The 23,197-nt window shown below is 42.3% G+C and overlaps 1 protein-coding gene across 1 annotated transcript in view; it reads right to left on the bottom strand.

The window, feature by feature from the left end:
• CNTN3 (contactin 3) overlaps positions 1-23,197 on the bottom strand; it is a 104,342-nt gene that overhangs the window by 61,095 nt on the left and 20,050 nt on the right. The window contains exon 2 of the mRNA XM_066557785.1: positions 18,959-19,095. Coding sequence (XP_066413882.1) covers positions 18,959-19,016 — 58 coding nt within the window. The 5' untranslated portion in view covers positions 19,017-19,095. The remainder of the gene's footprint in view (positions 1-18,958; positions 19,096-23,197) is intronic.

Below are 23,197 nucleotides of genomic sequence, written 5' to 3'. Positions count from 1 at the left end.
TGGATGTTCAAGTGCCTAAATGAGTCAGACAAGCAAATCTAAGCTGTTTTCTTGAGTGGGTAATTCTGAAGTGGGGACTCTGTTTGATGTCAGCCCATAATGAAGCACTAATTCACAGCCCACTCGCCCTGGTAAAAGTCACATTATTAAAAAGAACGGAAATTCCACTCTCTCAGCTCTTGAGGGCAAATAACAGCCTCAGCACGTTGTAATAGCTATGTTGGTAATGAGAACTGCTGGAGAAAACAGAGGAACACCAATTTGTTTCTTTAAAAAGAAAAAACAAACACAAGCAACAACAAAACCCAGCAACCTTCACCACCGTCCCCGAAAACTCACCTGTGTGCATGAACAAACCTTGTTCCCCATCCCCCTAAACCCCAAAACTGGCTGTACCCAGGCACTGCTGTGATCATGAACTTGGTTATTTCCTTAGAGAGACACCCAAAACTAAATGTACACTTTGCATAATTGATTTCCACCAGGATATTTGGGATACCCAGCCCGTTAACCCCAACAGGAATCACCACACCAGGGCTGAAGTGAGCCAGTGAAAAACCTTCTGCTGCCCTGCCAGGGCCTGGATGGAGCCTGGCAGAATCACACTGAGCTAGGAGCGAGGGATGAGACCAAAAATTATCTCTGTCATCAATTTCTGCTGGGCAGAACGAGAGGACAAAGATGTTCACAGTGCAGGAGTGAACATCACTCGTCAGATTTGTCACTTGAGGAGAGAATTCAGAAGCACCTCCAGGGTTTCACTCGGTCAGGCTGGTGCTACAGGGAAATCACAAAATTCCACACCAACCTCTAAAAAATCCCTTTCTTCTGTGCCACGTGGCTGAACTTGCAGTTTATGCCCTGAAAGCTCCAGGACAGAGCAAGCAGAACAACCTCCCACCCTTCAAGGCTCATTTTACACCCAAAATGCTTCTCAGACAACTTCTGAATTTGGAATATTGTCCACATCTCTGCTGAGGTCAGACCCACCAGCAGAGCCCATGTGAGTGTCCACAGAACACCACAGAAACCCACTGAGTTTGAAGTACAGAAATCCATAGAAATATTGCCAATAAAATGCAGCAGACCTCAGTGCAGAACAGACCCTGAAGGTTGTTTCCATCCCATGAAATGCTGAATATCTCACACGTGAACAGCACCAAAAAACCCCTACAAATCTTTGAAACCCTTCCCCTGAATCAACTTGAGGTGAAGGAAAAGATGAAACAGGAGACATTTAAATGCTTTTACGCCAATTAAAGGAGAATAATTCAAAAGTCTGTGCTGTATAAACACAAGCAGGAAAAGCTAAAAAATAAATTGGCACAGATGTATCAGTGTGGTGAACAGGAGATGCCAGCATGGGAAGAGGCAGAAGAATTTGCAATAATGAGGGGAAAGATGGACAGAAAGGGATGAGGTGATTTGTGGGCTCTGTGGAACTGAAGGAAAGGGCCAGAGACAGCAGAGATTAAAAAAAAGGCAGTAAAAGAATATTAGTAGCATAAAAGTTGAGTCAACATCTGACAAGCAAGGAGTATTTTTTTAAAACATGTTTTGCACTGGCAAAAATGCACTGAAAGAACTGGAAAAAAAAACCAAACCAAGCCCCAACAGCATTACCAGGGAAATTCATGTTTTGAAAGAAAAATGTTCTCCAATAGCTATTTCCAAAAATATGCCTTTCATAAATTCGTATTATCTGGGAATTACCACTCAACTCCAGGCAAACACAGCATTGAACACAGCAATTCAAGCAATTTGAGAAATATCTCAGGAGGCAAGGATGTTTGCTCAAGGAAATTATCCTACAGTCGACTTCTCAGATGCAACACAGATTTTTTTTTCCCCCTCTAACACTTTCCAAAACAAGCCCTAAGAACATCCTGGCAGTCTACTGAGCACCAGGCCTCATCAGCACAAAGCAGGTTTAGTGCTGAAGAACACCAGGCTATTCACATTTTAATAGTTAAACAGATGGCTAAAGCCCTGCCAGATCTAGCTGTAATTATCTGAAGGTTTGTTTATTTATTAAATATGCAGCAATGTTCCCAAAAAGCCTTTCCTCAATAAATAAATCAATGAAAACCATCCTACAACAGCTCAGTTTTAAAGCACTGGAACATGCTGATGACAGTGGGATTTATGTTTTTTTTCCTGTCACTGACTTCAGTCCTTCATGTTTCCAGAGATGGCACCTCCCACACAGAGAAATGCACAGATTCTGCCCCAAGTATTAAAAAAATATCATCAGGAAGGATTCCTGGCTAAGCAGGATCTGTCTCCAAGGTATGGAGCACCTGGCACAGATCCCAGCTTTGACACCTGGGCCAGCCCAGATGTGGCAGTGACAAAGCACAGACCCAGCAGATGGAGAAGTGTCCTGCCCACAGATGTCCACACCTCCAAACCACCAACCCGAGTCAGCAGAAAAATCCAATGGTCACAGCCATGCCAGACAGCTGTGGGCTCATCCAAAGGTGGGGCCTTACCTGGGCTGAGCAAAATAATGTGAAATATTTTGTTGTACGTGCAATGAAACACACCATCTCCTCATCCATCAACAGTGGAATGATATTATTTCATTTATACTATATCAAAATTATTATGTAATATTTTAAACATATGATATTATTATATTATTACTATTAATATATAACAGTGGAATAATTATTATTTCCAAACAGTGGAATAATAAGCCAAGAATAAGACATCCAACCTTAACCCACACCTCACCCTGCCAGAATCACCTGTGCCATTTTCTGTTCCAAAAGCAGCTGGGGTTTATTTCCAGGTCCAGCTGCTGTTCAGGATTTTTAACTGGACATGTTAAACACTGGACATTAACACGTGTTAATGGACTTTTATTTTTCGTATTTATTTTAATAATTCTCCTCTTTACTGGTTCTCAACCTCAGGTGTGTTATGCCTCAACTCCTTAATAAAAGGAATACAAGGGAAGCTGGAGAAGGTGACCATTTCTACATAACTGAATTCAATAACCCACTCGAAGTGAACTGCAGAGAGGATAAGGTGCAAGGATTGATTCACACCGTAACAAAAATAATATTTACAGAGGAATTCAGGAGAAATTTAAACTTTTAATTCTATTACTGAAGATGAAAAAGAGGCAGAAATAAAAGTAATATGTTTTCAGAGTACATTTGCCTGGCTCATGCAGAGGAAGAAGTTATTTCACTTATTAACTATTCACATCACAATTTGAAGGAAGGGTGGGCGAATTTCCATGTCTGACAAATAAAGCACCTCAGACTCAGTATCCTGAACACAGCATTTGGGACTGACATTAATTGCTCCCATGCAGTTCAAAGCCACCATTTCTGCATCAGGGACAGAATGTGCTCTTCCCTGGACTCTTCTCCAGCCCCAGCAGGACCTGGGTGAGCACCAAGATGTCACCACAGCACTGAACAGGTTCTGCAAAATTGCTGCAAACATTTCTGCCTGTGAATCTCCGGGGTTACTTGCTGGGATTAGACTACATTAACAGGCTCAGAAGGACAGCAGAGATAAGAAAAATGATCTATTTCTATCCCAGCACCATACAGCAACACTGAGGTTGTAGCTTAATGGATGTTCAGGAGCACATCAAAGCAAACCAGAAGAGATTTTGTTCGCTTCCTTCACAGTTGCAAAAACGTGGCTAAAGCAGACAGGCTGGAGTTATTTCCTTACAGACTGCAGGGAACAGGAATGCAGGGAAAGGCATTTCTTACCCTGATGTCATTTGCAGCTGACAAGCAAAACAGGTATTTTCTGTGGCAGATAAGGCAGAAAAATTGAAAGAAGCCCCACATTGCTGTGGTGTGGACAGTAGAGATGTTTAAAACAATACTAATTTGCCAGGTTCACAAAAAAATGCAAAAATTAAAATTAGAACTTTATCTCCAGGAGACAGACCATGGAAGAGTCCATGAGGCAAAATCATTTCTCCAGTGCTGAAGATGAAAGCCAAATGATTAAGTTTCCCACCGAAGTCACATCTCCAACCTGTGCACAAGCATGAGCTGTTAATTAATTATTTAATGAAAAGCAGAAGAAAACCACTGCATAACCTAATTCAGTATTGTGCAAACTTATTACTCTCTAGTCCCTAATAAAATTAAAAGAACACACTGAGGCTGAAAAACTCAATTACTTGGAGGTAGAAAATGCCAGAATTAAGGTTGCCTAAGACCACAAAGGTTGGCAGAGGCACAAAGCAGCAGCAGCCCCACCAGTGAGATTCCAGCACTGGCTCACACCAGTGGCACAGACACATTTCTGAAAAATCCTTCTGCCAGGATTTTCTCCTGAGAAGCCTCAGAAACGAAATATAACCAATGGTTATCTGCTGCTGTGGAATGCAACAGGTGCATCTGGGATTGGTCTCATGTGGTTGTTTCTAATTAATGGCCAATCACAGCCCAGCTGTGTCGGACTCGCTGGTCAGTCACAAGATTTTATTATTTATTCCTTTGTATTCCCTTTAAGCCTTCTGGTGAAATCCTTTCTTCTATTCTTTAGTATAGTTTTAATATATCATTTTCTTTTCCTATAATATATATCATAAAATAATAAATCAGCCTTCTGAAACACGGAGTCAAGATTCTCATCCCTTCCCTCGTTCTGGGACCCCAGTGAACACAACCACACACCAGGGCTTCCTGCTATTAAAGCAGCCACCTTCCTGCCTTACCTGGAAACCTCTGAAGTGCTGCTGAGTGTGTTTAATTAGTTTTCAAGAGCCTGAGTGCTCAGTGGAAGGTGTGAGGCTATGGTGCACCCAGGCTCTCAGCTCTGCCTCCGTGCTCCTGGGGGGACGCCTGGGGGAACCAGAGGAGCAGTGGCCACTTGTGGCTGCTCCAACACACAGAGCTGGACCTGTGGTTGCTGTTCTGCTGCTGTGTAAACATCTTCCTCACACCTGTACTTGCCCTCAGCAGCTCCCAGCAGGCAGCACAGGCTCCGTGCTGCGGGGCGAAGGGATTTGGGAGCAGCTCCAGGGGATGCCCGCAGTGGCTCTTTGCAGGATGCTCCCACCACAAGGTCAAAGCACTTGATCCTGGTGGCACTTCTGAGGCAGGACAGACCCAAAGGCTGCAGCCAGGCAAACCCAAGTCAGAATGACAAGCCCAGGTCAGTTACTGCAGAGTGGGGAAGGGCTCACACCAGGGTCACGCAGTAAAACCCTGCTGTGATACCTGTGAGACCAACACAGAGCTCTGGATAACCTCTGGCACAGCTGATCTTCTCCACTCTAAGCACTGTAAGCATCACCTTTCATCCCACTGCTCCTGCCAGTGACAAGCCCAGGCTGACCAGCCCAAGCAGGGTGACAAATTCCACCTGCTTGTCATCAAGCCCAAATTCCCCTTGCTCTGCCACACATCCGCTTGTGCCCCACTCTAAAAATCACAGCAGCCTTTTCAGGACATGTGCTAGAGCTTCAGCCTGGTTACAAAAGCTCTCTTTCAATATTAATCATTGCTCTGACCCAGATGCAGCAGAGGCACACTGAAAACCCAATCAGTGTAATCTCCAGGCAGATAACAAATGCCAGGTTTTGCTTTATGAACGATAATCGTTACACAATTAAACAAAGGGGTAAAGAGATGACAAAAGTGCATCTGGCTCAGGCTGAACTGGGAGCTGCAGTGTCTGGAGCAAGAAGAGCAGGAGACCCTTGCAAGCGTGACTTGGAATAAATGAAATTCATTACACGAAGCTTTTGTGGTGAGAGTGCAGCACCTGGAGCTCCTGGGTCACCTTGTGCAGAGAGAGATCGATGGCACCCAGGGCGTGTGGCACACCAGGAGCTCCCCGTGCCAGGCTCTCAGCCCTCTGCCAGCCTCTCCAGACTCTGGGATGGGACAAACCAATCCCACCCTGGCCACACAGGCAGGAAACACCACAGTCTGCAAGGATGTTCAGGCCCCACAGCTTTAGACACAAAGCTCAGACCTGCAATCACAAGATAAGCTGGTTTTTTTTCTTTTCCTCCCCACTCATTCATTATAAGGCAATAAGGTTTCTTGAAGAAATAAGACAGTAATTCCACGCAATGCTCATCAGGAAAGATAGGAGAGAAATAAGGGATGGACAAGATGCCATTGGCTTAAAGAGGTGCTAAAGCTGCTTTTAAATGGAAGCAAAAAAGAGATACAGAAAAAGATGAAAGAGTAAGTTAGAGCAGCATGTGTTATTAAGAGCTGAAGTTATGAAATACTAAGGAGAAAAATGCTACGTTTTGCTAACTAAAGCAGCATAAAAATTCTTCTGAAAAGAATCTGAAATAAAATCAGGAAGAGAGATGTAGTAAGAAATCAGAGGTTCAAAACCAGCTGAATGCAAAGGAGTGTTAACAACTGATAAGAAAATGCAAAATACCTCTGTTAATATCAGATTATTAAGAATCAAAAGCATCATATCCCACACTCATACACTCATCTGATACTCAGGGAAGCCTCTGGCAAATCACACACAAGAGTTCAGCCAGCAGAGGAGAGGCTGTGGCAGGGCAGACCCAGCCCCTGCACCCAACAAATCACGGCCTCGTTTGATTTTTTAACTTAATTAGTGGTAAAACAGCAGTGTGTGCAGCAGAGTCAATCAATGCCATTCCATTCATTCAAAGTCATCAGCTGTGACAATGACAGTAAGTTCATCCAGGGAACCTGCACTCAGGGACAGGATTCCTGCTGGGGCTGGCTCCTTTCTCCTCATTCCCAAAATCAGGAATCCCTGTGACCACAGCACTGCCACTGCAGACATTCCCTGCAGGCTGGGGTTTTCTGCAGTGGTGCCACTTGTGAATGACAAATGGCTGTGGACAAAACACTGCTGCAACTTCAGGCTGAAGTGATTCCCACACATCATTAATATTTCAGCCTGGCTTAGCTTGCTTTGGGTAAAGAGGTTTTGACTCAGTTACTTCCATTTCAGGAAAACATCTGTACAACATTTTTGTAAAAAGCTGTAGAAATAAAAAGTGCTAGGAAAACAAGTGAAGGCACTTGAAACACAAGTGGTAAAGAGATTCTACCCAGCTGGTGAGTTCATCTTCCCAGTCTGCAACACCCCCCAACAGCCAGTCCAAACAGATTATCCAGGAACTCTACTTTTTTGCTCTTCTTGCAGCAAGAGAGCAAAAAGAAAAGGCAGGGATCATCTGAGCACATTAACCTCCCTGGAAGAGAAGGGAACGAGACAAGATCTTCAGAGAATTGCATTCTGTCTGCCTCCAAAGTAATGGCATTACACTTGAATGAAAGCAAAATTATGTGGAAGACTGTTAGTTTACTGAGGGGTCAAAGAGATGACAGCTGAGGCAGGAGGAGGCAAACCTTTAATATGCCATGATGGACCAATGTGCACATCCTTCAGTGGATGAATAAATGTGGCTGAACAGGATTACACCTGAGCAAGCAACAGCAGAGATTAATAAATTCAGCATCAGACCATTCAACAACAGAGGCTGCAGTTGTGGGAAAAGAAAAAACAACTCCTGAGAAATAGCTGAGTTCTGCTTCTCCATTTAGAGACACAAATACAATCCCAGTGATGCTGAGGAGAGTTTAATAGATTGAGACATGCAAGTAAGGAGAAAACCCCCAAAAGACAGGGAGACCCCAAATCTTTTTGCTGGTTTTTGAGCAGAATTGTTCCGTGGCAGATGCTCCATGTGCAGCCTGATCCCCAGCCCAAGCCACACTGCTCCTTGCAGGGTGATGTAATCCTCAGAAATATATCCTAAACTACAATTGAATAAAAAGTCATGGGCTGAAAAAATACAGTTCCATAAAAAAAGAGAGAAGATGTCTCGCTGCACAGGGCTGAGAGAAGCAATAACAGGAAAATAAAATCAGGTACTGCATCTCTTCTCATAAGTACAGAGTATTTCCTTGGTTATTAAATGAGACTCCCAGCCTGGGCTCTCTGTAACTGCTCAGTGCCACAGTGGATGAAAAACAAGACATAAATACATAATCAATACCAGAACAGAGACACAAGCAATGCAGTGTAATAGGAGCAGCTCTCTAACTTGCACTGCTTCGGTTTTAAGATGCCTACTTGGCTTTGTAATGAACATCAGAAAGCAAAATACACAAGCTGGCAGCAAACTGGAGCTCTGAAAAAGTATCTTTAAAGTAAGGTGATACCCAGTGAAGGCACTGAAATTGTTATTTGCAATCTGTCCACATTCATTGGGCTGCAGCCAGGGGTTAATTCAGCCAAACTTTGCTGTGTATTTCTTATAAATTCACTGAATGTCAAAGTAATTCTGTAGATCACAAGACACTGTGCTTGTTATAGATGACAGCATCATTTAGGCTGGGAAAGATCTCCAAGAGTCTTGAGTCCCCAGCACTGCCAAGTCCCACTAAACCACATCCCTAAATCCCCCTCTGCACATCTTCCAAGTGACCTCAAAAGCAAAGGACATCTGCTCTATCTTATTGAAGGTGTTCTTTAAATAATGTAGTGTTGTCTAAAACCATGCCAGGGCACTCCACATCTCAAAATTAAAAAAAAAAAGAAAAAAAAAAGAAAAACAAACCCTACATCTACTACATGATGAAGTCAAATTCTCTCAGCCACCCAGCCAAGCCTTCCCTTATTTCAGCTCCTCATCCAAACGCTTTTAGCAACACCCTTTTTTTTTCTGCATCACAGCCTGGTGCTGTCAAACACGTTCCAAATTGATATTCTAAATCTTTATTTCAGTTTGAAGAGGTTCCAGATCCAATAGCTTTATGAGCCACGAAGGGTGGGGTAGGGCACACAGCACAGTCGTGTTTCTGTTGACTGGAACAATTTTCATGTTTGATTTTTTTTTCTAACTTGCAAAAAGTACAGTTGAAAGATCAAAGCATTCAGCTCCTACTGAACGTTCCTATTAACTTCAATGGGCTTTAGATCAGGCCCTTAATGGGGTACTAATGTAATGTAAACACTTGTAAGTATTATCTTAATATTATCAGGAGCATGTTAAATGGGCTAACAAGACCCCATTAGGGTAATTCTGACAAACAAATCAAGGGCTGAAATACTTTCCTTAGCAAGGACTTGCTTTGATTTTTTAGTGAATATAAGCTCTGTTTTCCCAAATAATCCATATTTCAGAGTTTTAAAAACAGCCCTGCAATGCAAAAATCCTAAGGAACATCACTACTTTTCTTAAACAAGAAACCAAGCACACACATAAAAGAATTAAGGTAATTTTGATTTAAAGCTTTACCAGGTGAGGGGAGCTGTGCAGGAAATGCCAAAATTTTTTGTCATTTATAAACATTTTTTACAGAAATGAAGCCAGCATTTCAAAAGGCTCCTGTTAAAAATATCTCAGAATTTAGGCATAAGGTCTAAAAACCTAAAATCACATTGGTGTCCAACGTCTCCCTTGCACTTCAGACACATATTAAGCAAGTCCAATCAAGGGAAGTATTTAATAGGAGGAAAGCATGTAGGGAGACAAAGCAACAGCTGCATTTTCCAGCTTCACTGAATGCCTGAAGCCAAGCAGCAGCTGCCCCTGGCTGAGGGTGTGCAGCCTTTGGGGTGAGCAGGGTTGGTGCTGGGATCTGGAGCCTCATCCCTGGCACTCGGAGCGTTCAAGCACCAGGATTGTCCCAGTGCTGCAGCAACAGGGAGAAGGGCTGGACACAAAGCTGGGGTCCTGCCCAAAACTCAACTCTGACCGTGTTCACAGGGGTCTGAGCATGAGGGAAGGGACGAGGATCTGACTCCATGGTTCAGAAGGCTTGATTGGTTATTTTATGGTATATATTACATTAAAACTATGCTAAAAGAATAGAAGAAAAGGCTTCATCAGAAGGCTGGCTAAGAATAGAATAGCAAAGAATGGTAACAAAGGCTTGTGGCTCAGGCCTTGTGTCCGAGCCAGCTGGGCTGTGATTGGCCATTAATTAGAAACAACCCCATGAGCCCAATCCCAGATGCACCTGTTGCATTCCACAGCAGCAGATAATCAATGTTTGCATTTTGTTCCTGAGGCCTCTCAGCTTCTCGGGGGAAAAAATCCTAAGGAAAGGATTTTCCATAAAAATGTCAGTGACACAACCTTCTCCTAAGAGACTCCATGTGGAGCAAAACCATGGCCAGGCCAGGTTTACCTTTGCACTTTTCCCAAGTTACAGAAGCCACAGTGCTACATTAAGTCCGTATTTCAGGCTGGCCTAAACTGTTGGAGTCAAGCTCACCCAACATCCTAAAACAGCACTAAAGTTTTAGCCTTCATGAAAAAACTACATGGGAAAATGATGTAATAAATAGCTTTGGGAGGAAAAAAGTGGTTTTTAAGCTTGCTATTTTTTGCTCCAAAATATTCTTTCCCTTATTTTCTGTGCCAGAAAGTCTCTGCTCTCTCCTTGCCACACTCCTCTCCTTCACAAGCTATTCATGAACAAGCTTTGAAAGATAGTAAGAGACAAACAGATTTACATCAAAAAAATAAAGAGAGATAAGGTTGCTATGGGAATAAGAAGACAAAAACTGTTACTTAATCCAACATAAAAAGGATGAGAACTGGAGAGAACTCAGATGGAATTGAAACTGTCACCCCAACCAATGAGGTTATGATCTGAAACAACTGCTTTTTCTCCCTCATTTCCTCTATGCTTTTATGTAATTTCATTTTCTCGTCAGAATCTCTTAACAGAATACAATATTTCACGTTAAGATTCAAAAAACTTTAAAAAATGAATTAGAAGTAATATTTCCCAATATGTTGCTCACCAGTGTCACTCACTAGGCAAATTCTTGCAAAAGCTGAAATATATCCCCTCTGCAGCAATGCTATGGATGCAGATGTGAAATTGGAGATGAATCTTTAGATTTTATATATAAATTATGCATAAAAAAATGGAGTCAGCCATGTAGTTGTCTCACTTTTAACTACAATCTGTGGTCTGCAATAAAGTTTTACAAAGACTAGCAAGCAAATTCAGATTTAGGGTTTTTCTACAGCTGCAATCAAAGGCAATTCTTATAAACTCTGAAGGCAGAAAGAACTGTCACACATCCCCTGCCCAAAAAGCCAAGGCACCATTACTGTCAGCAGTTTATCTCAGAAAACACTCTTTTATCAGTGCTTGCTGGAATCATCTCCCAGCCAGCACAAAACATCGTGGCAAGGAATGAATCTGTCCTATTTTCAAGTTGTTGATACAGGATAAATGTCTCCTCTCATTTTGAAGAGCGTAGGGAAAATGTCTTTCCTTCCATTCCACACCCCCAGAGCTGCCCTGACTCAATAAATCCAGAGCCGTGGGATCTCCCTACACAGCAAACCTTAAAAATGAGAAATGGGATGAAACCTTAAAATGCCCAATTCATGAAGTCTCTACCAGGAGATGATCTCTGGCAACAGAAAGCCTGGAAATAATCGGGAATAATCAAGCTAAAAACTTCCCCTGGACATGCAGCAGAGCTTTGGAAGAGGAACTCTTTCTGCATTTTATCTCTCCCAAGCTATGCCCATCATCTCCAGTATCCAAATTTGCCACTCAGGTGTTTACCAAGAGTGAGATCTTTATGTGCCGCCCCTGAGCTACAGGAGAATCCTTAACCGAATCAAACATCCAGCTACCTGAGGATTTTCTTTACTGCTTTCAGACTTACAAATAACTGCAGGAGGATAAAATACACGCTAATTACCCTTGACTATGCAAATGAAGCTATTTTTAATTCAGGTTTAAACCGTTTTTAAGTTCTCATTGCACAACAGCTGCCAAAGACAAGGGAATGCCACGCTTCTCTCTGCAGTCCTTGCTGAATGCAAAGCACCTCAAGTTGCCCCAAATTATTTTGCAAAGCAGGTGCAAGGTGTGATTTTGCAGCTCACAGCCCGTGAGGGTGGAGTGGCAGCACTGGAGATGCAAAATATTCTGATTATTTCCAACGGGATCCTGATACACTCTGCCCTGTCTGCTGAATAGGAGCCATGCTCACTCCTCACACGGTACTTTTGAACAAAGTGACACTTCAGAGATAGGAACAAACCCTGATGTTATTTAGGATAATGTGGCAAGTCCCAACTTTGGAACTCTTCACCCAGACACCTGGGACCACACAAAAACTTCCAAAGCATCACTGGGCTTTTTCCTGGCAATTTAAATGGAAACTTGAGTCACCTGCACAAACTCACAGCCATCACAACCAAACCCAGGTCTCCTCAAAACTCCTTTATTGCGCTATTATTCCATGTTTCTGTGTCCCTGCCTGTGAAAGGAGGTGGAACTGGGTGTTCTTTAAGGTCTCTTCCAACCCAAACCATTCTGCCATTCTCATTTTACACCACAGTTGGCTTCAGAACGGAATTCCTTAATTTACATTACTGCTCAAAGTCACTCTGTATCTCCCCCTCTCCAATAAGGTTTTCTGGCCCCACCTACTGAGTAAAATACTACAAATCCTTGTAGTGGCTGCTTCAAAAAAAAAGTGGTTTCTACATTCAAATGCTCCCGAACATCTGACCCCCAACTATGCAGAAATTAAAGACAGCCAAGCACAAACACATTTACCTACACTTCATCATCTGCTTTCTATTCCAGGGCAGCAAAACTTGCCTGGAAAAAGTTCAGCTTCCCTGCCCAAAGGCCTGGCTTTGAAATGCCTTTGATTTTCTTGAAAGACCCCTAAAAAGCCACCAAGAAAGTCGTAACTCCATGTTCCATCCAAGGAGGGGAAAGGCATCATGCTCTGCTAGTCAACTGTATTTTAATATTCTGTTTATAGTTATGGAAATTTGGCTCGTTTTAGCATCAATAAGTTCTGATTGTGCTAATCAGACAGGAATATAAATGAGCTTTTATTCGCTTAGGTTTTCAAACACGTTTAGTAAATATGGTTGAGGTTAAGCTTTAGACTCTACAATGTTGGGTTATTTTGTTACTGAAAAAACAGTGTGTAAATTGTGTTTTAATCCCTGATAAATACTGATCCCTGAAATCTCACTGCTGATATGTACATCCTGTATTGGAGGAGTTAAAGGCTACTATTAACACATTTGTTATTACACAAAAAACTGAGAGGTTAATTATGGCACAAATAAAGCTTTTGTCCAAGGCACTGGCAGCCACATATTTAAAATCACCAAAAATTAAAAACCTAAAGCATTCATTTTGAACATCATCATTAAGAACAACAAGAAAAATCAGAACAGTTTCTACTGAAGAGCTTTTTTTAAATACAAACTGAATTATTCTCAGTTCTGCTGTTTTGCTGAACATCTGCCAAATTATTCTGCTTTAGATTTCAACCCAGTGTACCTCCCCTGTTTGTCAACTGTCAGTCTCTCTCTTTAATCTGTTTTTTTTTTTTTTAACTCCATGGTGTCCTGAGCTTCCCAAGTTAAGGGGTGGAAAGGATGGAAGCAAAGAAGTCTTCCAACAACTTTCAGGACCACACTTCTGTGTTATTCCACACTAAAACTTAAAATAACACCCATGGAGAGGCTCCTGTGCTGTCCTTGTCACAAGGCAGGCAAGCTGGGAATCTTCAAAAGTCACTTTTTCCAAGGTGTCTGGGAAAAAAAGGCTGAAGTCACACAGCAAATAATTAGCCATAAACAAAATACCAGGCTATGATCTATTTACCAAAAACTGCAGCAAACAGAAGTCCTAAAGCATTGGGATTTACCACAATTCCCGTTAAATCAATATTTATTTGTGGACTGGAGTAAGTATTCCAGTAGGGATTACTATCCAATGTGCCCAAGCTCCATAACCTTTTACAATAAATATATTGGAATTATTTGCTCTATTGTACTGCACTTCAAACTGCAGTAGGCAGAAGAACTGCAGAAGTACAAATGTGAAGCCTTCGTGCTCAGTAATATTTGCAGTAACAGACTTTTACTGCAGGATAAAATGCTTGGAAATTCCTTCTTGGTAATTTATGTGAAAATCAGAATTGCCACTAGCCAAAATTCTCCCATTCAAATGTCATCAAATCTGCAATGAGCTTAATTAATGAAGATAAAGGCAGCATTTGCCTCGTTAAAATGAGGCATTGATTGCGTGAAGGTGAGGATTCAGCTTTAAGGTTAGACAGTATCTGCAGCACCAGGGAGCTGCTCCTCAAGAGGAGGCTTCCCTCAGCTGGCAAGACAAAGCAGAGACCAAGGAGACTCTTCAAAAGCTATTAAAGGTCTCTTCCAAAAAGAATTTGGATATAAGAGCATTTCCTGCACTTGTGGAATTCAATGCTGTAACTGGTGAGAGCACACGCAGCATGGAAACCCAGACTACTGGAAATCCATGAACTTGGAGAAAGGCCGGGACGCCAACAAAGGTCTTTCCGTGGGCTTTGGGCTTGAATTCATATCCAGCTCCAAGTTTATATTTAGCTGACCAGAAAACACAGATCCTCATGAAGGAGACCTTTTTCACCTCACCTAATTCCAAGTGAATGGATTGAATGTGGTCAGCCCATCCATGAGTGCCCAAGGCTGCTACAGGAGGAATAAAGGAGCTGCAGAGGAAGGTGAGATTTACCCTGGGCCACAGCAAGAGGTGAAGGCTCTGCAAGAATCAAAAACTGCAGGAAGTTACACCTGGAATTAATTCATGACTTCAGCCCAGCTTAGTTTGGCACTTTCGCTGTTCGTGTTTTTGTGTTGTTCTGCATATTTTACTCATCTTTGAAGTTGCTCTTCAGAGTAATTTAAAAATAATAATGCTAAAGTTTGTGTTTTGGAATTTTGAACAAGGCAGACATGTTGAATATATACATACATATATTAATATATATAATTTATTTTTTTAATGCTCATTAATCGCCTTTTTGCTCCCCAAACACTTCAGAAAAAAAGCAGAACTCTCAAGGCCAGTTTCTCATTTTGTAACTAACTGAACCCAAACTTTCTGGCAGTGCAATGAACGCTGGGAGTGCTGCACAAACCATCCCAGCTAAACAATTCTGACAGTCACCACTGGCATAGCTGCACTTGAACATGATGGCTGGGCATGTATAATGCACAAAAAGGAGATTACTATTAATATGCAAAAGCATTATGCATCAAAAGCCAGGCTGGCTCTGGCTGAAGGCTGTAACTCTTAATGAAAACTGAATTTGAACAAGAGTAGTAAATGATGTTATTTATTTTTTTTTGTCCTTACAAATGGACTTTTACCCATAAAGAAACTCCCCACCAAAGACTAAATGTGAAGGGGATATTTCTGCTCTCCTTGTGGCATGATTTAATCCCAACATCCGAGCAGTAAAAACAAAGAAGGTTTGTTTTCATGCTCTTTGGAAAATAAAGAAAGAATCATGATTTCCAATTTCATAAGTCTCCTAAACTTGATACTCAAAAAGAGAACTGTGAATCTGATACATGACATTGCTGTGCCTGAGGGCTTAACAGTTTATTTCTGTATTAGACTGAAACAACAAAATGAAAAAATGAAAATGAAAGCAATAAAAATACCTGAATTGACATAAAGAAATACACAGAATATGATCTAGTTTTTAACTCAAATGGACTGCTGTATAAGGAATTAGAAGAAAAATCTCCCTATTGGCAAATTTTAGTATAAAGTGACAGAAGAGGAACCAGGCTTCAATATCCAAATAACTTCTATATATTACAGTAGAGCATTGGCTGGGGTTTTTTTTGTGGCTTTGTGGTTTTGGTTGGTCGTAGTTTTGTTTTTTGTTTTTGGGGTTTTTTTTTGCCAAGGCTTGCAATGGCTGGAGGAAAAGATTTAATAATTATTTTTTGTTTTCTCTATTTAAATAAAGTGCAGCAAAGCCAGTGTTAGGACACAGAGTTTGTGATGGCAAGGAGTCAGAATTTCAGGAGAGAAAGTTAATCCAAGTGGCGTCTCCAGTCTCACCCTGGACACGGCGTTTGAAATGTGCCCCCTTCATCTCCTGAAGGAGAAAAATGGTGTGCACTTACACACAGAGTCCTCCTTGTTTCATTTCTCTGAGCTCTCTCTTTATTCACAGCTTTCCTTCCCCATCAACCACCCTTCAGAAGTTGTTTTTCTGTTAAATCTCGGAAGATTTAGGAACATCCATTTCTGGGGAGGAGAGCAGCTGGTTTCAGCAGAGAGAACGGTGAGGCAGTGAAGAAAGCAGAGCCTGTGCTCTCTGCAGGGCTGGAGCAGCCCAAGCACTGCCCTTGGCGCCTTCTCCTGCTCTCCAGGAGCAGGAAAATGAAGCCAAAATGCACAAAAGTGGCCAGAAAATGCAGCTGCCTCACAAACTGCACGGAGGTTTTCACACACACACGTGGTGGGCGCTCACAAATGCATCAAATTGCTCATCAAATTCCTCCTCACATATTCCAGGCAGGAATTGTACCCCAGTTCCCCAAAGACCAAGTGCAATCAGCACATCCAGTAGGGGTAAAAGCCCTACAAGAATCACAAGTTGCAAGAAGTTACACCTGGAATTAATTCATTACTTAGCACAGCTCAGTTTGCTACTTTCATTGTTGATGCTGTTCTGCATATTTTACTCATTTTTATCTTTGAAGTTGGTCTTCAGAGTAATTTAAAGATAATAATGCTAAAGTGTGTGTTTTGAAATGCCTCTTCTAACAAGGCAGACATTTGGAAACCCCACATATATATATATATATATATATATATATATATATATATATATATATATATATATATATATATGTATATGTATATATATGTATATATGTATATATATATGTGTGTATATATATATATATATTTAATACTCAGTAATCACCTTTTTGCTCCCCAAGGTAAATGGACAAAAAAAAAAAAAAACCAACAAAAAACCATGGGATCATTAGTCATACAGATATAATCATACTTCAATAAACAAAAACCCAAGGGCCACTGGTTTTTTTTTCCATTAGATCTTCTCACATTCTCTCCTCTTTGATGAACTATGAAGATTCACAACAGATAAAGGAAAAGCAATTCAATATAGGACACTGCAATAAGGGACCTAGTTTGAAATACATTATCTGCAAAGACAGACAGTGTCAGGGTTCATAAGCCAAGATCAGCATCATCTCCTTTTCTGCAGCTGTGATGTTATTTCATAACACTGAACTGCACACAGCTCTTTCAAGAACTGTCTTTTTGCTTATAGGCAAAGCACAAGAAAAATGGTTTTCTATGGGCAGGCAGAATACCTGCTGATCTGTCTTAGTAAGAGGTTAAAACAAATTTCTCCAAATTGTTTGACAACTTATTTCCACATTCACAGAGTGCTCTTACTAAAACCTGTTTTGGAATCAATTCAGCTCCAGGATTCCCAAGTGGATTTTAGCAGCCTGCTGCTCCAAAGGTCCACTGAAGAGATTCATGCAACTGAAGCCAACAGGTCATGTGAGCATGAACACAAGCCCAAATAACAGGTTTTTATGTCAGGATTGAGCCCTTCTGCAGAGTTTTGAGGGAGACGGGTCAGGCAGCTGGAAATGCTCAGTTCCTTGAACTGCATCTGGCTCAACTCCTGTCTCTGCAGGTGCTGACAGGGACTCCCCAGTTACACCAATCCAACATTACATCTGGGATGTGCATCCTTGATGGTGCTCCAGGCTCCCAAGCGTGCCAGCTGGCTTTTGGAAACAGGAAAATCAGCTTTTCACTTGATTTCTTGCTGGCTCTCCAATTTACCAACTCCCCATGGCCCCTAAACTGACATTTGGCAATGTCACCTGAAATAGGTGCAGAGAAGGGCTGGGAGGAGGAACACTGCTTTACCAATGTCACTTCCCCTTCTTTAAAGTTCCTGACTAAGCCAAAAACAAATCCTGGCCCTCTGAGCCTCCATGAAAAGCTAAACCCATCTACCCTGGAGCTGTGTGCAGGACTCCAACCCTGCTGAGCACACATAAGGGATGGAAGGGGATGGAAGGAGAGGCTGGCACAGCACAGGATCGGGAGGAGATCCCAGCCTGGGACAGCCCAGGGCAGCCACAGCATTTCCCTCCTGCAATGGAGCTCTTGGAAAGCAAACCCATCTATCCACAGCAGATTCTGGGGATAAACCACTCGATTTCCATGCTCCACCAAGTGCAGGCACTGCCCTGCTCCCAGAGCTGTGCTGCCCATCCTGCAGAGGACGCACAGGGGGCACCTGGGCACTGCCCTGCTCCTGGCAGGCCTGGCAAAGCCAGGGGCACACAATTCACCAGAGCCAAGCCCTGAGGACAGGGCAGGAGCTGCTCCTCTCCCCTCACACCCCTGGCACCACAGGGGAGGCTGGAGCAGGAGAAGCTGAGCAGAGAGATCATCACAGTGAGCCCTGTGCTGCTGGGAGTGAGCACTGAGCTCCAGAGGGGAAAGGAAAATGACTCTGCAGGGCTGGTATGAGAGCAGAGAGGAGAGCTCAGCAGCCCAGAGGAGAGCTCAGCAGCACAGAGGAGAGGAGAGCTCAGCAGCCCAGAGCAGAGAGGAGAGCTCAGCAGCCCAGAGCAGAGAGGAGAGCTCAGCAGCCCAGAGCAGAGAGGAGAGCTCAGCAGCAGCACAGCTCCAAACTCCCAGAGTTGCCTGGCACAGCAAGAAAAGCCAATCTCTGCACCAATCCAGCAGTTCAGCAACAACCCAGGGCTGCTCCTCAGGAATATAAGCCCCATCCTAAAGCAGGGTTTTGGGAAAAGCTGCAGCAATCAGCCTCAGCAAGAATCTGCAGTGTCCAGCTGAAGACTACCACACATTGCAGCTCTTCCATCAGCACACCTACCAACAGCATCCTTAATGTATTCCAGTATCTTCTGCCTGCTTGGGAAGCACATCCCTACGTGGCAAAGGCTCTTTTCATTCACTCCCTTTTAATATTTTCCATTAACATGTCTATTGCATGCTCAGTTCCTAAACCTCTACATAACTGGTGCATTTCAAAGCCTCTGGGTTCTCCTCCACAAGTGCAGCCGAAACCTTGAATCTGGGAACTCATGCACAGTTCTAAAAGAGAAATTAGAGATTGTTGTTACCTGCAAGGCAGCCAACAAATGACACCAGGAACAGCTGCTCCCACAGCAGCAGCAGCATCTTCAGTCTCCTGGATTCAGTAATTCTGGCTGTCTCACAGGAACTGTGTGTTTGAGACTTTCAGGTGGCAAGGTTTAACCTGTTAAAAGAACAGACATAAAATTGAATCCCTTGATGGTCCTTGGGAATTGGCTTCCTTGATAATGCACTTTTAAATAAATACAAAGTTGACATATCCTTTAATGTTCCTTTTTTTTCCAGGTCTTAATCCCCCAACAGAAGGGCGCATCCATATTTCACATTTTTTCATGTACATGAGGTGCTGGAAGTTTTATTCTCCAGCAGGAGCAGAGCTGACAGCAAAGTTGATTCTGCAGTTCCCCCCAAGCTCCAGCACTGATTTATTTGTGAGATACAGTGGATCTAAAGGAAGGGAGTAGATGAGGTGCAAACACAGACAGTTCAGCAGCTGAACACACCTGGGAGGAGCAGCTTGTGCTGCACTTGCCTTGTGCCAGCCAGGCTGGCAGCAACACAAACCTGTGACTGATTTAATTAAAGCCATGTCCAACCCATCCGTTTTTTTGATGTACTGGAGTGTGAGGTGCTCACTGGTGGCTTTTTTAGATTTAATTCCTCTTTGGGCTTCTGCACCAAGTGCAATGAACCAATTTACTGCAATTTCTACCTCTGTCACTGGCCAGATGATAAACCCTGTGCCCAGCCTTACCAACCTATAACATTATTTCACTTGTATTTTTTTTCCTAGAGTAGCTTTACAGTAATTTTTCTTTAGATGCAGGACAACTCTGGCCTATGTATTTTCTGGATGTCACTTCCACAGCATCCTTTTTCTTCAGAGGAAGGGCAGACAGGCAGGACACAGCCCAGACTCAATGATTCCTTCTGGAATTACCCTACAGATCACTGCATGGCCATATTAAGGTCAAGAAAGCAACTACTAACTCTGAGGAGCCAAATCTGAGCTGTCTGAACTTGATGTTTCCATGTGAACTACCTTTTTCTTTTTTTTCTTTAACATTAGAATGAAGGATTTGATACTGCTGTAGAACAAGTGTTTGAATTTGTAGCTAAGCTCCCCAGAAAAAGAATTCAAACAGAGGGTCTGCTCTCTGATCCATCCCCAGCTTGTGATTAGCTAGGAGAATTTTCTCTCCTCCAAAGCACATCACCCTTTGCCACAAGGTATTGTATTTGTGTGCACCCCTGTGGCAGGGAGGAATGATGAATCTGACTCCGCGTTCTCAGCAGGCTAATTGATTATTTTATGATACTATGTTATATTAAAGAATACTACACTAAACTATACTAAAGAATACAGAAAGGATACTTACAGAAGGCTAAAAAGATAATAATGAAAACTCATGGCTCTTTCCAGAGTCCTGACACAGCTTGGCCCCAATTGGCCATTGAGTCAAAAAAACTCACACCAGAACCCAATGGAACAATCACCTGTGGGTAAACAATCTCCAAACACATTCCAAAGCAGCAAAACCCAGGAGAAGCAAATCAGACAATTATTGTTTTCCTTTTTCTCTGAGGCTTCTCAGCTTCCCAGGAGAAAATCCTGGGCAAAGGGATTTTTCCAGACAATGAGAAGGCCACAACAAGGGGAGTATTTTTTCCTCATCCTGCCATCCCTGGCTCCTGTGGGATTCACACAGAGCTGGCAGTGGCATCCTCCATCCAGTGCTCAAGTTCTTGCTTTCTCATTTTCCCCATGTGCTTCTAAACCAGGAAATAAGCCAATCCAGGCCCTCACATCTCTGTCAAATACCAGGTGTTGATCCCCCAGCAAAGCTGGCACAGAGGAAGGCTCACAGCAGGGATGCAGCAATTCCCAGGCGCCTCAAATGGGAATATCCCACCCCAGGGCACCTCCTGGGTACAATTTTAGGAGCCCCACCCAGGTTCTAACAGCACTCAGATGGAAAAACGTTGGTGATACACAACTGAAATGTTATTGGCTTCCAAAAGGAGTGATGGGAGTACAATAAATTCTGTTCATTTTGCATGGTAAAAACCTCAGAACAGTGTTTTGGCAAAAAGTTAGCTCTTCACAGAATATCCTGAGTTGGAAGGGACCCACAAAGATCCTAAATCCAACTCTTAGCCCTGCACAGGACACACCCTGTGCCTCAGAGCATTGTGAAAACTTCTCTTTCAGCCAAGTAAGAAGTGAGGTCACAAAGAAACCTGTTCTGTAGCAGATCTGCAATTCAAGGTTTTACTTTTCTCCTTTTCTGTTTGGTTTTTGGTTTTGTTTTTTTTTTCTTTCCTTGGCAAAGCAAACCCACAAGAAAAATCCCAACCTAACAGAATCAAAACAACACAAAACCCCACGAAAAAGGGCAAACTGAAACAACAAAAAGTCAACCAAACAACATAAAAAAACTTCTTGTTGAAGCTGTAAACTTGGATTGGCCATTCCTCACCCTGTGCTTCCAAGGGGCACCCACAGAGCCTTCCCAAGGGAATGTTACCCATGGGTAACATTTATGACCATCCCAGCCCCTGGGACCCAGGAATTCCACAGCTGCCCAGAGCAGAGAGAGGGGACGAGGGGAAGCATCAATATTAAAGTAGGTCACTCTTGTGTGTCAGCTTTCTTGCAGTCTTGCAAGGGAAAAGAAATGGAGAAGCTAAATTAATTTGGTTTTGTTCTCCAAGTGCTCTGGGCAAAGCAGAACGTGATAGATCCATTTCAGGCCAGGAAAAAACTGCTTTGGTAGAAGTTAAAAAAAAAATTGAAAAATTGATAGCTTTGTATGTGAGTATAAAATCATAAAAATACATTTCAACCTCTGGCTGCATTATATTTTAATAAATTTTAATATCTAAGAAGAGAATAGTAGCTAACAGCCAACACTGTAAGACTTAAATTGCTTTAAACACTTCATTTTCCCCGTGTTCTGTGAGGTTTTGCTAATCTAGGATCTATTCCTGAATACCACTGCTTCATTTTAAAAGCACCACAACTTAGGAGTGCTCAAATTTCCAGCTCTAAGTCACATAAATGCATCAATAATATCTGTTCTTTGCAAAGATGCAAACCCGGATGTACTCCCAAAGTATGAATCTATTCAAGTTCCTCCTCAGCTCCTTGCTCTCCTCTCAAGAAGAGGAGCCCAAAGAAGTTTTTTACTCTGCAGAGGGGAACATGGAGGGCTGCAAAGCAGAGCTGCCCCTGGCCAAGTCAATGGGATCAGGCTGTTTACAGAGCCTTGGTCAATGCCTGGCACTGGAGAAAGATTCTGCCTTGGACACTGCTCCAAAAAGGGAAAAAGAAAAAAAAAAATCAAATTCTGAGCACCACAGCAGCTCAGCCTCACTGTAACCTTTTATTTCTTACCCCCATGATCTAAAAATGAAGATGTTAAAATCCCCAAATGTTGTATTAGAAAGGCTGCGGTGAGCTGCTTTTGGTAATGTACATATTCCAATTATTTCTGACATGGAAACAGCCTGCATCAAAGAAACCCACTGCCAATGAAGGGATCCAAAACCCAAGGACAGCATTGAGCATCTCTGTCACCTTCACAGCTCCTCCACAGCCCCAGCTGCTCCTCAGGTTCAGCCCCTTGCCTCTGGATTTTGTGTTCAAAATGTCCCATTTTAATACTGCATTAAAATTTAATTTGTAAAATATCCGTATTAAAATGTCAATATTAATAAAGTATCAATTATTATAAAATTTCTCTTAATATTAAGAGTCATTTTCTGTCCCCCTTTACAGAAGCAGAGGGGGCAGATCCACATCATTATCTGGGGGGTTTTGGAAATAGGATTTAAACCAGCTCCTCCAAAATTCAGCACTTTGTATGTAAAGGCCAGGAAGAATAAAGACAAAAAGCACCTGATGTGGTTGGAAAAGACTGTAAGGAAACAAAGTAATAGCCACATAATATGCAAAAGGAAATAGAACTTTATTTTTAAATCAGAAAGCTTCCTATTATTAGGCAGTGCTCTGTCCTCAGAAGCCCAAGTTATTTCAAGGCAATAAAAAAGCAAAGCTGGGAAGTGGTGAGAAAAGCACCAGGAAAAATTAACAGATTACCTTTCTTTATGATTAATTTCTTCAACTTTCAGAGAAAAGTCAATTCTCATGAGTTGCTCCAACCATTTTCTTGATGGAAACAATCAGTTATCCAGAAAAAAACTAAAACCCAAACAAAACTACCAGCCAAACAGATTAAGTAGGATAGGAGCACACACATATA

The sequence above is a fragment of the Molothrus aeneus genome, chromosome 12 (assembly GCF_037042795.1).
Source record: "Molothrus aeneus isolate 106 chromosome 12, BPBGC_Maene_1.0, whole genome shotgun sequence".
NCBI classification, from domain to species: Eukaryota; Metazoa; Chordata; class Aves; order Passeriformes; family Icteridae; genus Molothrus; species Molothrus aeneus.
This window is presented reverse-complemented; position numbering and strand designations above follow the sequence as displayed.